The sequence below is a fragment of the Aotus nancymaae genome, unplaced genomic scaffold, assembly GCF_030222135.1.
Source record: "Aotus nancymaae isolate 86718 unplaced genomic scaffold, 86718_ANA_hifiasm-v0.15.2.pri h1tg000022l_1, whole genome shotgun sequence".
NCBI lineage: Eukaryota > Metazoa > Chordata > Mammalia > Primates > Aotidae > Aotus > Aotus nancymaae.
The window spans coordinates 17,600,770-17,616,070 of NW_026988435.1; the positions used below are offsets into that span (position 1 = coordinate 17,600,770).

Consider the following 15,301-nt stretch of genomic DNA (forward strand, 5'->3'; position numbering starts at 1 on the left):
GTGCTATGCATAAAATAGATTTTCTATAATGACGCCCATTAAATATATAAAAGAAAACACAATTGGATCCTCAAGATAACAATTCCAAACACACATTTAAACCCAATGTGAATTAAAGAGGTTGAGTCATAAGCTCCAGAAGAATATGCCCATTACAAAAACGGCAATTCTTCTATATGTCTCTAAGAAGACTATAAAATATATATTCATATTCTGTCTAAAACCTGAAAGCATTGGAAAAATATTTTGTAACTATGATGTAATATCCTACTTGCTTAATCTGTGAGGTGATTATACCTGATTGCTTCAGCTGTAACTAGAAACGAGATGAAGCAAACAGAATGGTATAATTCAGTGCTTAACACTTACAAGTTAAAAAACAATAGCTCTATAAGAAAAGTATGTTGTATGATTTCCAGAGAAGTAGACCCAAATATAAAAAGGTCAATTAAGATTAGAGGTCTGGGACAGTTCACTTGAAACTGTGTTTTGAGAATTTAAATATAATGCACAGTAAATTAGATTTGATTTCTGCTAAATTATGCTTTGATACTGCATTCAGCCCAAGCTGGCTTCAATCAAAGTCACGCTACAGCTCTGTTATGCTAATGCCTGCTGGTGAGAGTGAGTGGGCGATATGGAAATCAGAGGGTTGAACATGAGTGGGAAGCACAGGCCATGCATGAGGTGGGGTTTGAAATGGGAGGATGAGGACCCTAAAGGTTAATCACATCATGTTGAGAGTTGTTTCAACAGGAAAATATGACTTCCTATGGCAGGCATTAGCAAGGAGACAGTCATACAAGAGCTAGGAACATTCATACGTGACACAGGGTGAATACAGGCACGCTCAGCCACTCTTTTTCTTTGGATATAATTTTATGCCTGAATGAATAAATTTTTAATTCTATAATAACCATTTTGAATTTTTTGACAAACTCAAGTAGAATTTTTTTGCTATATCATATATTTGCTTGTTAAATTCTAACATATTCTATAAGCATATTTAAGAAACATCTCTTCCATCATTTGCTTGAGTTAAAAATTCACTTAGTCACAAACTGTTTAGTACAATGGCAATAATTAACATTAATTGAGTGTTTATTATATGCCATGGTTTGTGTTAAACCCTCCACAAGCATTATCTCAATTCATATTTGAAAAGCCTTATGTTTCAACTACTATTTTAATGATGTAAAACCAGTAAACTGAATCTTATGAAGGGCATAAGTAACACAACTTTTTATTTTATTTTATTTTAAGTTCCAGGGTGCATGTGTAGGATGTGCAGGTTGTTATACAGGTAAATGTGTGCTATGGTGATTTGCTGCACCTATCAACCCCTCACTAGGTATTAAGTGTAGCATGAATTAGCTATTTGATGCTCTTCTTCCCCCCTGCACAAACCCTCTCAACTGGCCCCAGTGTGTGTTGTTACCCTCCCTGTGCCTATGTGTTCACATTGTTCAGCTTCCGCTTATAAATGAGAACATGTGTGAAACACAGATTTCTTAAAGTTAAGTTAGATGGGAGGACGGGTTTGACTTCTGGCTTATTCCAATGCCACAGTAGGATCTCTTAAACACTGAGATGCCAGATTAATATGGTTCCTTTTGAACCAAGATCTGACTAACTAAAAATCTGTCATGTCTAATACTAAGTAGAATGATAGAATTTTAATGCTGTAACTTCCAATATGATGTAAAGATTTGACAAATCATAACATTTTCCTTGAATAATTGTTTTAACTATTATGGTAGCATAAAATCCATGATCTTTCTTTCTCTATACTACCTAAAAGTATAACCTTTCATAAGTACACTTTCTTCAAGTTACTCTTTATTCATAAACCTGTAGTGCTTTTCATTTCACCGCGGTGAAAAGCTACAATGCTTATCATAGCAATGCTTGCAGATTATTCTTCTCAGTGTAGCATTTTGGCTTCTATCAGCTGACCCAAGATTTTCCCATCCTGACACTCATTTGTCCCCAGACTAGCTTTAGCATTTCAGCAGAGCCGTCTACTTTCATTCACTGGCATTTCCTTGGTCCTGTGGTTAACCCACCCTGTTATCAATTATCCTTTGGTCCTTTTTGTCAACAACGATTAACCTGAACAGTCTCTGACCTTGTGCTTGTCTTGTGTTCTTTCCTATTTAAGATACTTGTTGTTGCTTGCATTGCCTTGCTTCTCTATTTTTCCCCCAGCCTGTGTGTCTGACTTTCTCAGTTCAGTTTGAAGTTTTTACTGGTATAGGGTGCTGTCTACTATTCAGCAAATAAATGATGTATTTATTTCACCTAGAAAAGCCCTAAACAGTGAACACTAAATGAATTCCTGGGAATAGGACATTAAAAAAAAAAATAGAATCCCTGATCTAAAGCAAATACTCAATATTTTTTCCATCTCATTATACATAAGGAATAATAAACCTATATTATTATACCTACTCCATTATACCTATATACATACCCACTATTGCAGTAGTAAGTATGGTGTTTGAAAAAAAAATGTGGTTTGAAAAGAAAACTAATTGATTCTGATACATGTTGTTTCAAATATGTTGTTTGAATACAAATCTAACTGATTCGTATATGTGCTTTTGTAGAGGGTACTGCTACACCAAGTTGAAAATTTGTGTCCCAAAGACTATAAATGAGTAGCCAACATTCCAGAGTAACAAAAGCACTACAGACAAATAAAGGCATTGTATAACAATGGGTTTTAAAAGTTCCTGCAAAAATTTGTTAACAGGCTTGCCTCCACCAACAAGAAACAGTGAGAAATCATTTCTTTACAATGAAATGTAGACCAGTAGTAAGAAATAAGTGTTTACTCAATATACTCAACTCAGGTTGGGTTCTAACTGATACATGATTGTTTCTTCAACTTATTGAATTTTATTTTACTTTTACTATGTAACATTTCACTTGATTTCAGAAGATTTTCTGTTAATATTGGAAATGCATACACACTGTCATGGAAATATTTTATTTGAAGCTTATTAACACATAATTCATCTCAGAGGAAGCAATGTATTTATAATAGAAAATATAAATTGGAAATATAGGATTTAAAAAAAAATCACTTTTATAAAGACCGTTTTATCACATTTTACTCATTTGTCACTGTTTCCAGGGAATATAAATGATCAAATTGCTAAATTACCTCTCTTTCTGTTTTGTTTTTTACAGAGTCTATGGCAATAAATCTTTTAGATGAGTGATACACTTTCTTTCCCACCAGTTACTTACTTGTAGCTAATAATAAAAATCCTGATTCCATAGTAAAATGCCAATGTCTATACCTGATATTGTTTGGCTGTGTCCCAACCCAAATCTCATCTTGAATTGTAGCTCCCATAATTCCCAGGAGCTACAGTTGGGAGTAGCAGGAGGCACCCAGTGGGAGATGATTGAATCATGGGGGCAGGTCTTTCCCCTGCTGTTCTTGTGATGGTGAATAAGTCTTACGAGATCTGGTGGTTTTATAAAGGTGAGTTCCCCTGCACAAGAGCTCTCTTGCCTGCCATCATTTAAGATGTTCCTTGCTCTTCTGCCATGATTGTGAGGCTATGAGTCACAATCATAGCCATGTGATTGTGCCCTAGCCATGTGAAGCTGCCCTAGCCATATGAAGCTATGAGTCAAATAAACATCTTTTCTTTATAAATTACCCAGTCTTAGATATGTCTTTATTAGCATCATGAGAACAAACTAATACCATTTCTTTCAACAACAATCATATATATGTATATATGCTTCTTGAGTGTCAAAAGGAAAAATACTAAATGATTTACTGCTTTCAAAAATATGAAAAAATAAATAATCAAACAGAATGGAATGACTACTATGAATTATAATGCTTAGATTCTTCATCTATTTAGACTTCATATTCTACTCTACACCCATGAAAGGTCTCACATGTACATAAATATTACATTCATTCTTTGTATGAGTAAAACATGTTACTATTACGCAGCTATTACTCTTTATAGTTTGGAAACAGTCTTGGAATTTGTTGGTTGTGAGATTAATTTTGGAGGGTTCATATGAAATCAGAATCCTCCCCCACCAAAAGAATCCTCAATTATTCAAAATCTGATTACTTGAAATAGGCAATGAAGTCAGCCAATACTTACATAGTATGACTACAAAATAAAAGAAGTGGCCTTCTCAATTGCCATGTGTTGCAACTGTAAAGCAATTCCAAAGTGGGCCAATGACACTGAATTTATTTTGGTAAGTGTGATACACACCCCCTAAAAACATGTATATGTTGTGTGAAAGTGGTTCAAACCATTTTCTTTCATTTAGAGTCACACATAATGTGCTCCTGCCTAAAATAGAAAAGTGTAAATATCAAAATGAAATAATTTGACAATAATATAGAACAGAAAGAATGCTTCTGAAAAGAATTAACTGATTTAGTTCAAAATGTCTTGCATTTTTGGATCTCATAAGCAAGCAAATAAAAACAGTGTTCTAATGAACAGCTACAAGCACATAGCCATTTTTACTTGGGTCAGTGCCTTAACATATTTGTTTTTGTTTCTGAAGGCAAAATATTACTGGAAAATACCAGAGTAATAAATTTGTACAAAAATGAATTCAGATGTTGCATGGTAATTTAATTCATAATACTATTCAATTATTTTTTTAAACAACATTAGTGATTTTATTTTGTGTCAGAGAGTACTAAGATCTCTGTCCTCTGGAAGTCACCTCCTACCAGAAGAGACATGCATGGAGACAATCAAGCATGTTACAACACACGTTACAATTGTGTTGTGATATGTTACGATACAATGAGAGTTGTAATATAGTACATACTAAGCAAAAGAGTGACTTGACTCAATTGGCCTTTTACAGCTGGAGAAACGAGAGAGAGAGAAAGAAAAAGAGGAAAGAGATGGAGGGGAGAGGGAGAAGAAAAGGAGAGAGAAAAGAAGAAAAGAAGACAGAGGGGGAAAGAGAGAAAAAAAATTGATTTGTTCCTTCAAATTAAGTTGGTAAGGAAGGAAGGGTGGGACAGTGTACTTCCCAGAGGAGAAAACTCAGGCAGTATGTTAGAGATAGGGTTTCTCAGACTGCTCCAAGGCACCATTCCCTCATGTGTCTTCTTTGTCACCTTTGGAAATCTGGATGGGTGTGCTCCTTTAGTCAGCTTGGGTATTGGAAGGCCTTGGGCAAGTAATATAGTTGGACTATGAACTTGCTTATAGTTCAAGTTTGCCAGGCAGAAATTAAACTGAGGGATTATTGGGGTGGAACCATGTATTTTTTCATAATGGTCTTCATTGGCTTTAGCAAGTCCACTCTAATCCTGTAATCATATTAAATATTTCTACATTGCAACCAATAGTAATACTTTACTCACACTGTAAATAAGGTGGGTAAATTTGCAGGTAATTTTAAACTTTGTTATATTTCAGATTACTAAAATAGATTTCCTTAATTATAGGTAAGCACAGGAAATCATGTAACTATCGAAATCATTATGTGATTCACCATGCAAAGTTTCATAGAACTTTTAAATTATACATAGGTATACATTGACAGTGCCTAAGAAAATCCATCAAAATAATAAATAAGTTCTGTACTTTCAAATTCTATTGTCCCATATTATTCTGTCCTTTACCAATGCGTATGTACTTTGCTTTTCTACTTATCTTTAGGACTAAAATACTAAAAATAGAACAATAAAATTTTGTTTTCTTTAAGGGACTGTTAATATGCAATAAAAGTGCTATTAACTTCAAAACTAATTCATTATTAGAAAAATTAACACATTGTTTGTAAAGAATCGATTTCATTTTGACTGGCAGAATAAGTCTAGTTTACAGTGGTGAAAACTTCTTTCAAGATTGTAAATTCCTAAATTGGGAAACTAGACTTCTCGTATCTGGGATAGAAGGGGTTGTAAGTGTAGGAGTAAAGAGAGGAAACTATAGCTTAAAAACGGCTCTTCCAGTCAATGGTGAGACAAGACATCCATTTTCACTCACTTAACCTGTCAACTTGCCAGAACTGACATGTCAGCACTCCAGCTCAACCACGAGGGCTGATCACATCCCATTATCTCGTTTTTTAGAGAAAGACTGCATGAAGATGCCAATCAGGAAAAAAAAAGAAAAGAAAAACTTGAAACCAAGGAACAAATGTACTGATGCTGAAGGGTTGCTTAGTTAACGGAATTTTAATATGCAACTGCAATGTTTCTTAATAACATTAATTACACGCTTAGTAAGTCACCATCCTAGCTCATTAGTGCCTTCTTTTTGTTGTATTTTATCTCCTACCAGCAGAATGGGGAATATGTGATTGGCCTGTTACCATTAATGTTGCTTAATCTTTTTATAGCACTATTTAAAGCTGCTTGCATAAACATTTTCTAGGCAAGTATTACCTATGTATGCATATGTGTGTATCAATTAACTGTACCAACATTTGTGTGCCTCCAGCACATGTAAGTGTTATGCTAGACCTAGAGGTGGCAGAAAGATAAATATAACAATGTATTTACTGACAAAGACCTAATAGTTTTGTAGGGGAGATGAAAATAATATCCCTAGTAAATCTGGGAAGCAATACTTGCAATGACTGAGATTTTAAAAGGCATTCAGATATATTTTAAATCAAAATGTAATATAGTTTGCTAGTTTATATATTTTTAATGAATCTAATTATGTACTATTCCCTTGAGTGACATTTAATATGTTTAAGTACTGTAGCAATTCAAATATCAGGCATATTTAGGTGTAACTTATATCATGAGACATATTTTACAGTATATATATCATCACATCTCTGTCTACTAAGTCCAGCAACTTATGAACATTCTTCGAATATGTGATTCAAATGTTAATGTAATTTATTCTGGACACAGCCAGTGAAACTTCTTAATATTAAGCTCATAAGACTGTTTGGGGCCTGAGTATCTATGTTATTCTGATAGTTAATATTTATAGTACTTTAATTTTAAGTACTAATTAAAAATACTTAGTATTTATTTTATTCTTATTTAAATAGACTCCAAAAATAATGATTATTCAAACTTTTTGCTATTTGGGTTAAGATAATTGAGTAAAGGCTTATACTGCTTCACTTTCATGTATTGAATAAAACAAAAGAAATGAATAATAAGAAAAAAACTAACATAGCCCAACCCACAAATTATGAAGAAGCCCTGTCAAATACAGCAAAGTCTGAAGAAAACTGAGGAGGCACACTGAACACCAACATAACTAGCCTTAATCCCTTATCAATGCCAGTTTCACAAAAATTATCTAACATCTTTGTGGGAGCCCATCCCAGGATCTTTTTATGGGAAAAAAAATGATACATAAAGTCGAGTGAGATGTGGGAAATATGAGACATAATTACAGAAAATAAACTAATACTGAGAAGGCACAGAAAGAAGTATTGAAAGAAAGAAAAAACAATAAGCCTACTGCAGTTGGCAAAATTCTTTTTTTTTTTTTTTTTTTTTTTTTTTTTGAGATGGAGTTTCGCTCTTGTTACCCAGGCTGGAGTGCAATGGCGCGATCTCGGTTCACTGCAACCTCTGCCTCCTGGGTTCAGGCAATTCTCCTGCCTCAGCCTCTTGAGTATCTGGGATTATAGGCATGCACCACCTTGCCCAGCTAATTTTTTGTATTTTTAGTAGAGACGGAGTTTCACCATGTTGACCAGGATGGTCTCTATCTCTTGACCTTGTTATCCACCCACCTCGGCCTCCCAAAGTGCTGGGATTATAGGCGTGAGCCACCACGCCTGGCCAGTTGACAGAATTTTAAGGTTGTTCCCATGACCTCAGGCCCTTCCTCGAAATACTTTCATGATTATATTAGGTTACAAAAAAGATTCTGAGATGTACTTAAGGTTACTAATCAGTTGACCTTAGGATGGGTTGAGTCCTCAGGTGGGCCTAACTTAATACATTAGCTCTTTAGATCAGGAAATGTTCTCTAGCTGATCTCAGAAGGATGCCTCAGTGAGCTATAAAGCAAAGCCCATGAAGGATTCAGGGTAACCCCGCTGGCTATGAAGGTTGTGGTGGCAGCGATGTGCTAAGGCTGAAGAGCAGCCTCTTAAAACTGTAAGTCACCCTGACTAGCAGCCCAGGAAAAGAGGACTTCAGTCCTACAACCACAAAGAACCAGATTCTGCCAAACACCACAAAGAACTTAGAAGTTGATCTTCTGAAGAGACTCCAGAGAAGATAGCAATGTTTGATTTTGGTCTGTGAAACCCTTAGAAGAAAACCCTGTTGAGACTGCCTGCAATTTTGGACTTACGGAATGACATGGTTTTAAATTGCTCAATGTGTGGTAATTTTTATGCAACAATAGGAAACTGACACAACTGAAAACCATCCTTCTTATGAAACAGAGGATAAAGGAAGACGAAGAGAGAGTTTTATAGGAAAAGGCACACAGCTTATAACTTAAAAAGGGTGGTTCTGAATCACCAGGGCCAGTACAATACTGAGAAGAAAATAATATGGTTTTAGTAAGATATTAAAAACAACATTCCAAATAGGGATTATTGAATTACCCTGCTACTTCTCATTTTCTCTTCTCCAAATATGCAAAACCTAGTCTTCACAGCTAACTAGAAAATGAATAATCAGATAGGAACCAAAACAGGATCTATGTAAAACAAAATTTAAGAAAAACTTGTATATTAACTAATTACTTATTTAATTCATGAGAGAAAAGGAACATAATTAATTAAAGAGAGATAAAGGACCTATGTCTTCCAAGAATTACTCAAAACACAGAAACAATTTAAAATAAATAGTTGGCATAGTCTAAGTGAAATTATATACAATGAAATCACTCTTTAACAAATTAACTACAAAAGGCAAACATAGGCTAAAAGACAAGTAAAGATAAAGAATTTTATATTAGAACTTAACAAGAAAATAACAACAACAAAAAAAACCCAGAAAATTAGAACATATTTTAAAAATAAGAAATGCATGATGATAGCAATTTCGAAAGTTAGAGACATGGTATATTATCATAGAGAAATCGTAAAGCATGAAATAAAAATGACTAAAATTATTAAAGAGAAGTTGATAAATTTGAAATTGTGACAAAGGAAAGCCAATATAACTAACGTATTGGAAGAAATGAGGAAGTAAAACAGAAAAAAATTCAAAGATAAGACAGAAGAAAATGTTATTGAAATAAAGTAAACTAAAGCACAGATCTGACAGATTCAGGTGGCTTATTGCATCCTAGAAATATTCATACAGGATGATCATTACCAAGATATAACTCAGCAAAGTTACTTGAAAGAAGGGACTACATGCATATTCATATGGTAAAAGAACATCCCAGCCAATAAAAAAATATACGTATTTATAAGTTTCAGACTTCACTATAGTACCATTCAATACCAAGACAATAGAACATTTTTACCAAGTTATGACGGGGGGAAAAAAGTGTGAGAGTAATTTAAGATCTGGTCTTTCCTCCTGTTCAATGGACAGACATTGTCAAGTACACAAGGCTACAATCCGCTCAGCCTGAGAAGTAACCTGCACTTGTGTTTCACTCTAGAAATGAACATTAGCTTAACATATTTTAAACGTTTCACATTATGGAAACTCAGTTGGAATATGGAAGATAAAACAGAATGCCTTTTTTAAACCTACCATTTAATCAAAACATATGGAGCAATGGAAAACGTGATGCTTAATAATAGTTAAATGGAACTCTGCATAAAGTAGCTAATTAGTGCCAGGTGCAGGAAACATTAAGTGCTCACAGGAGGGAGATGATTACCTCAGGTCATGGGGTAACAGCTTGTCCAAAGAAAAAAGGGATGCGAGAAATAAACTTCTAGGTCTCCTTCCAAGGTACACTTAGGGTATCTTTTGCAAAAAGTGCATCCAAACATGAAAAAGTTAATACACAATACCTGTAAGTTTTCCGATTTTAAAAAACTGTGATATTTCCAATATTAAATTATATCCTGTACATTACATTTTCCAAATTTCAAGTTGGGGTGGAAGATGGGGGTATCAAAATATCTGTTATATTATTCTTTAAGTAATGTCAGATTTATAATTCACCCTGAATGAATTTTTCAATCACAAACTTTTTTTTTTTTTTTTGACTTCTTGGTGGCCTCAGAATAAAATGCTTTAGAGTAAGCTTTAACAAAACTTTGCTTCAACTCATAAAATAGAACTTTCTAAAATGGCATATTTAATTACTGTGGTTAAGCAGTTGAAACATTAAAAAATATGTCCCTATGGATTTCTGTTTAGAGTAGTGGCTGCTGCTTTAAAAAAAATAATTTTTAAGTGGCAAATTTTGCCAAAAAACTTATATACTTCTCAATACTTATAAATTCTTGTGTGGCCAATTATATTTTTCCATCAAAAGGAAACATATTTTTCAGTCATTAAGTTAGAAAATACTTAGAAGTTTTCATCGAGTTGTGCATTGTCAGTTTGTTTTTGATATTTTAAACAAGTTTTACTTGAAGTACTCAGCTTTCAGTTTTCTACTCCAGGCAATCAGCATCTAGCATATGGTATACAAGTTACCAAACGGAGCAGGACAGCTTCATAAGCAAGGCAGCTGGTAGATTTGACAGTTCCTTTCCAAATTACTCATCGTGTTTTGAGTTGCTGCTAGGAAAAAAAACATGTTGCCCATCTCCAAAATAGATGTTCTTTTTTATTTTTAAGCTCAGGAGAGGCTTCCAATAGAAAAACAAGACAGATGGGTATAGGAAGCAAGATATTTATCCCTATTTAGACCATTTTCTTCTGTCAGTTTCCTCATCAGAAGAGTTTTCCAAATAAACAAATGAATATTTCAGCATTCATAGTTAACTCTCCTATGATGTACTTTTGCTTCTCATATAAAGAACGCCTTTGGAATAGTAAAACGTCAAAACTACAGGAAGGGCTTGCAGATTTTTAATTATCAAAGCGATTGTTGCCTAGATTTTGTGGCAACCAGCAAATATGAACATTAGATTAAAGTGATCTTTTCGACCCATTGGTGACATTGCAGATGAGCAAGTGAAATCTGTAAAACACTTTTCTCCATTGGCAAGTATATGAATGTCTGCTTTTAGTAATACCTCCCACACTAGAGCAGCCTCTAACTTCGCCTAGAGGAAAACTAAATACAGGCCAGAGGTGTTTATTCCAACTGTGATTGCACAGAGTTGCAAATTCTTTACCGCAAACGCATCTCATAAGAGTCATCCATTTGGACAAAATTCTGTTTGGGTGTTTGTAATGATTTCTAAATGGGGCTTTCTACACAGACCATCAAGAAGTTTCACCCAGTAGGTAATGTCGCAATTGGCTTTGGAATCTCAAAGTATTCCAGAATCTGCAATGATTTCTAATTTTCATTCAAAAGCTTTAGACAGAAACTATGCTCTGAATTTTCTCTAAATGTTATATACTTGGTACATATTTTTTCACCTAATTTATATTAGAACTAAAAGCTAGTTTTTCTCCCCTTTCTGTGGTCTTTACTTTGCAGAATACCATTTATGCTATTGCTAAGAGCTTCAGAGTTGAAAAATATGCTTTTAGGTTCATTAACAAATATAAATAATAATAATGTAGCTTTTCTATCATTTTAACATTTAATCATTACTTTACTTGACTTATACTTTCTGACTGTACATGTTCAGATATCTATGTTCTTGAACTAAAATTAATGTAAGAAGTACATTCAAGAAAATGAGGCTAATTGCTTTATTATATCTCTTCTTTGGCAATCCAATTAAAACATAACCAACACTCAGTTTTTAAAATTAATAGTGGTTGTCAAGTTTAAAGTATAGTTCTTTATATTTCTGAACATTGTCATAAGTCATTTGAGATAGATTTATGAAATGACAGACTTCCCCGGAATAAAGTACAATGTGTCAAGAAGCTATTCTTTAGTTCCAGTCCAATGGGAATTTAAGAAATCATTTCAAACAGGAATAAAAAATGGAAATAACTTTTGAAACATCTTGCAGATGACAGATACATCTCAATATTCTGTGTATATCACATTTTGAAATCAATGTACTTTTTTCTATATTTAAAGGTTTTAAATATATTAGAAGTTATTAGCATACTGTTCTATGTTCTGAAAATTTGTGAGATAATATAAATCAAGTGGTCATAGTATATTGGCATGAGGTTTCTGTATATAAAGATCTATAATTTAAATGTGACTTTTCATTTGAAAAGTCATTACCTTCCAAGGACAACTGCTGCCAATGCAAAACCAACTGTATTTTTTAATACCTAATATCACCCTTTCTTTGAGAACTGTTTTCAATCATTCATCTCTTTTCATATCTCCTGTAAATACTATGATGCTTAATATCTTTAAAAAACTTCTAAATAAGGTTGCAAAGATTTTGTATTGCATAGTCTCAAGAATTCTGAAAAAGTGTCAGATTGTTTTAAATCTTTCTACTTAATTTACTTTATTATATATATAACTCATAATATTGTTATATATAATTTATATATAAATCTTTCCACTTATTTTATTATATGTAATAACATGCTTTCTTATTTGACACATAAATGAGTGAATTTCTGAACCTGAAAACTAGCTCACAGAGGTTGCGAAAAAGAAATCTAACAGAGTGGTCATGTATTCTACCATCAGCTCTTTCTTTGTCTATTGATGCTGCATCTTATTCTTTCTCATTCTTTTCTTAATTTTGTATGTCATTCAAAAGACAGATAAAATTATCATTAATAGGAATCCTTACAAATACAAGGAAATAAGGCTTAAAAATTATTACAATATATTCTTGAATTTTCAAACATCAATTGTACAAAGCACAATTGATTTCATCATTATTTAAAAAAAAAAAAAGCCCTGCAGTTTGTGTTTCGATTAATTGTAAGCCATGACTTTATTTCCAAAATATTAAAATGTGAAGTAATGCCTCAGAAACTAGGCATATGATGGCTACCAACATTGGCATACAAAATGCCTTTTACATATAAAATCAATCTTAAACTCAATCCACTCCTGCAACAGCTCTGATAAGTCAGTATAATTATCTCCATTTTATAGAGGAGGTCACTGAGCATAAGGGATATTAAATTACTAATCAAAAGGAAGTATTGCTCAGAAACACCAGATCAGAAAGTCAGATTGGGAAACCAAAGTATGTTTACTGTATTTGCTGACAATGTAAAAACATACTGTTTAACAACACAATCTGTGATTGTTTCAACCAAAGGGGGAAAAAATGTGTGAGTCTGAACCAACATATATTACCAAGTGTCAACAATGTCAAGCCAGTATATTAAGAAAGCTTTTGAAACTAGATGGACAATTTATAAAGCCCTCAAATTTGAATAAATTGTTATTAAAGTATCTTTTAGTATATTAAAGAAGCAGTGTACTAAATTCCTTCACTCTTTCATCCATCCATTTGTACATTCATCTATTCATTTACATGTGACACAATTACTAAGATTTATTTAAACATAGTTATTGGTGGATTAAACTAAAGCTTAAAAGAGATGCAGAAAGCTTACTAAATCAACGAATAAAAAAAGTTATCTTCCAAATGTTTACAAATAATTGCCACTTAAATATCTGCAAAAGCAAGCTGTTAACGTTCTTTGATTTCACAAAGCCAAATGCAAAATAAGATATATTAAAACCCCAAGCACTAACTTTTCATGCCAAAGAACACAGCTCCTCTCTCCCTCCCCCACTTAGGGTAAGCAGCTACTTGAAGCATTTTACTCCATTTTGTTTAAATAGGCATGCAGGCAATAAATATGCAGCAGCTAAAAAATCCTGGGACTCTGAGTAACTTAAAAGAAGTGCATAAAGTTGTAGTACTTTTTAATTTAGTTCATAACTTTTTATCTTAACATCAAACATTACTAATAATTGATTATTTTATACATACAAAAAAGGACAGTAATCCTTTCTTATTGTATTCTAATGCAATATATTTTTCTCCTGTAAGAACAGCTAGCAGTTCACAAACATTAATCATTCATTTATTCTCTTACATAACACTTGTTACCTACTTACTGCTATGTAGCCAAAGTCACTACAAAATTCTTTATCAAAGTGATAAAAAAAAAAAAAAAACAGGAGCAACTTTTACAGCAGACAGTCTCAAGTATTATTTTAACATGGGTAAAATAAATACATTTCATTCTGTCAAATCTTACTATGCATGAGTTATGAAGCACTGTGCAAAGCCATGCTTAGTGGATAGAAGGATGGCTACTTACCAACAGGGCGAGCTGTAGACATTACAATGGTGTGGTGAGAACATAAAAAGAAATTAAAAAAAAGAAAGAAAAATTATCAGAATGCATGATGTGTAATGTTACATTTAAGTATGGACAATAGAGTGATTTCTAGTCTCATAATTCAAGTATGACCAAGATGCCTGAGTCTGGTAAAATTGAGAGTTACAAATATAATTCTAGGAAAATAATTACTTTGACTGTGAGGACTGACTGTAAGCAATTTGAGAGATATTTTAGGTAAAGTCTTATTGTCATCACTTACTATAGTTATTATTTCAAAGATCTTGAGTTAAATAGCCTTGTGTTACTCCAAAGTTAAAAACCTGATGAATATAACTATTCAAGTCACAGACTAGCAAATGTCATATCAATAAAAGAAGGCCTCACTGTCTGATTTAAATAGCAATTGGATTTTAAGCATGGTTAGTCAGAACCATTACAAGGACTACAGAAAAGCCCCTGACGCTGCTTTTCAGTCAGTAATAAGTTAAGATCACATCACTTTTCATCCGTGGACAGGGTGGATGAAAATATAACAAATAGGTTGGAACATCCTTAGAGATTTCAACTCAGTAGCTCCCTAACTACTGTTAAGCTTTTTTCTTCTTTTGGCAGAGGGCAGGAAACAATGACTGACAAGTTGATTCTTGTTCACACTGAGAATGGCTTTCAAATTGCTGCTTCAACAAATTATCATTTTTTTATTATACCGTAACTTTCAATCACTAAAATTAGTGGTAATAGGCTGCCCCAGTTATTAATGCAAAGAAATTGTAAGAGATACACATGGACTTCGTAATATTTCTTTAAAAGGAATAACACCCTATCAGTTTAGATGGCAAACCATTTTACGTAAAAGCTATGGACAAATATTGTAAAACATGTAATCCCATTATCCAAATGAAGAAGAAATGTACTTAGTAATATATGAACTTTCATGAACTCTAACATTAAAAATATAGTTTTTTCAACAGTGTTTTGCCCATATCCCAGTGGATACAGCTCCAGTGCATATGT

General features: G+C 33.2%; 1 protein-coding gene across 27 annotated transcripts in view; it reads right to left on the bottom strand.

Moving 5' to 3' along the window:
- ROBO2 (roundabout guidance receptor 2) overlaps positions 1–15,301 on the bottom strand; it is a 1,679,075-nt gene that overhangs the window by 106,066 nt on the left and 1,557,708 nt on the right. For 19 of the 27 annotated variants that reach the window (XM_064380041.1, XM_064380040.1, XM_064380029.1 and 16 more), the window contains one exon: positions 14,264–14,275. The exons of the other annotated variants lie outside the window; for them this stretch is intronic. In XM_064380041.1, the coding sequence (XP_064236111.1) occupies positions 14,264–14,275 (12 nt within the window). The remainder of the gene's footprint in view (positions 1–14,263; positions 14,276–15,301) is intronic. 27 annotated transcript variants of the gene reach the window in all.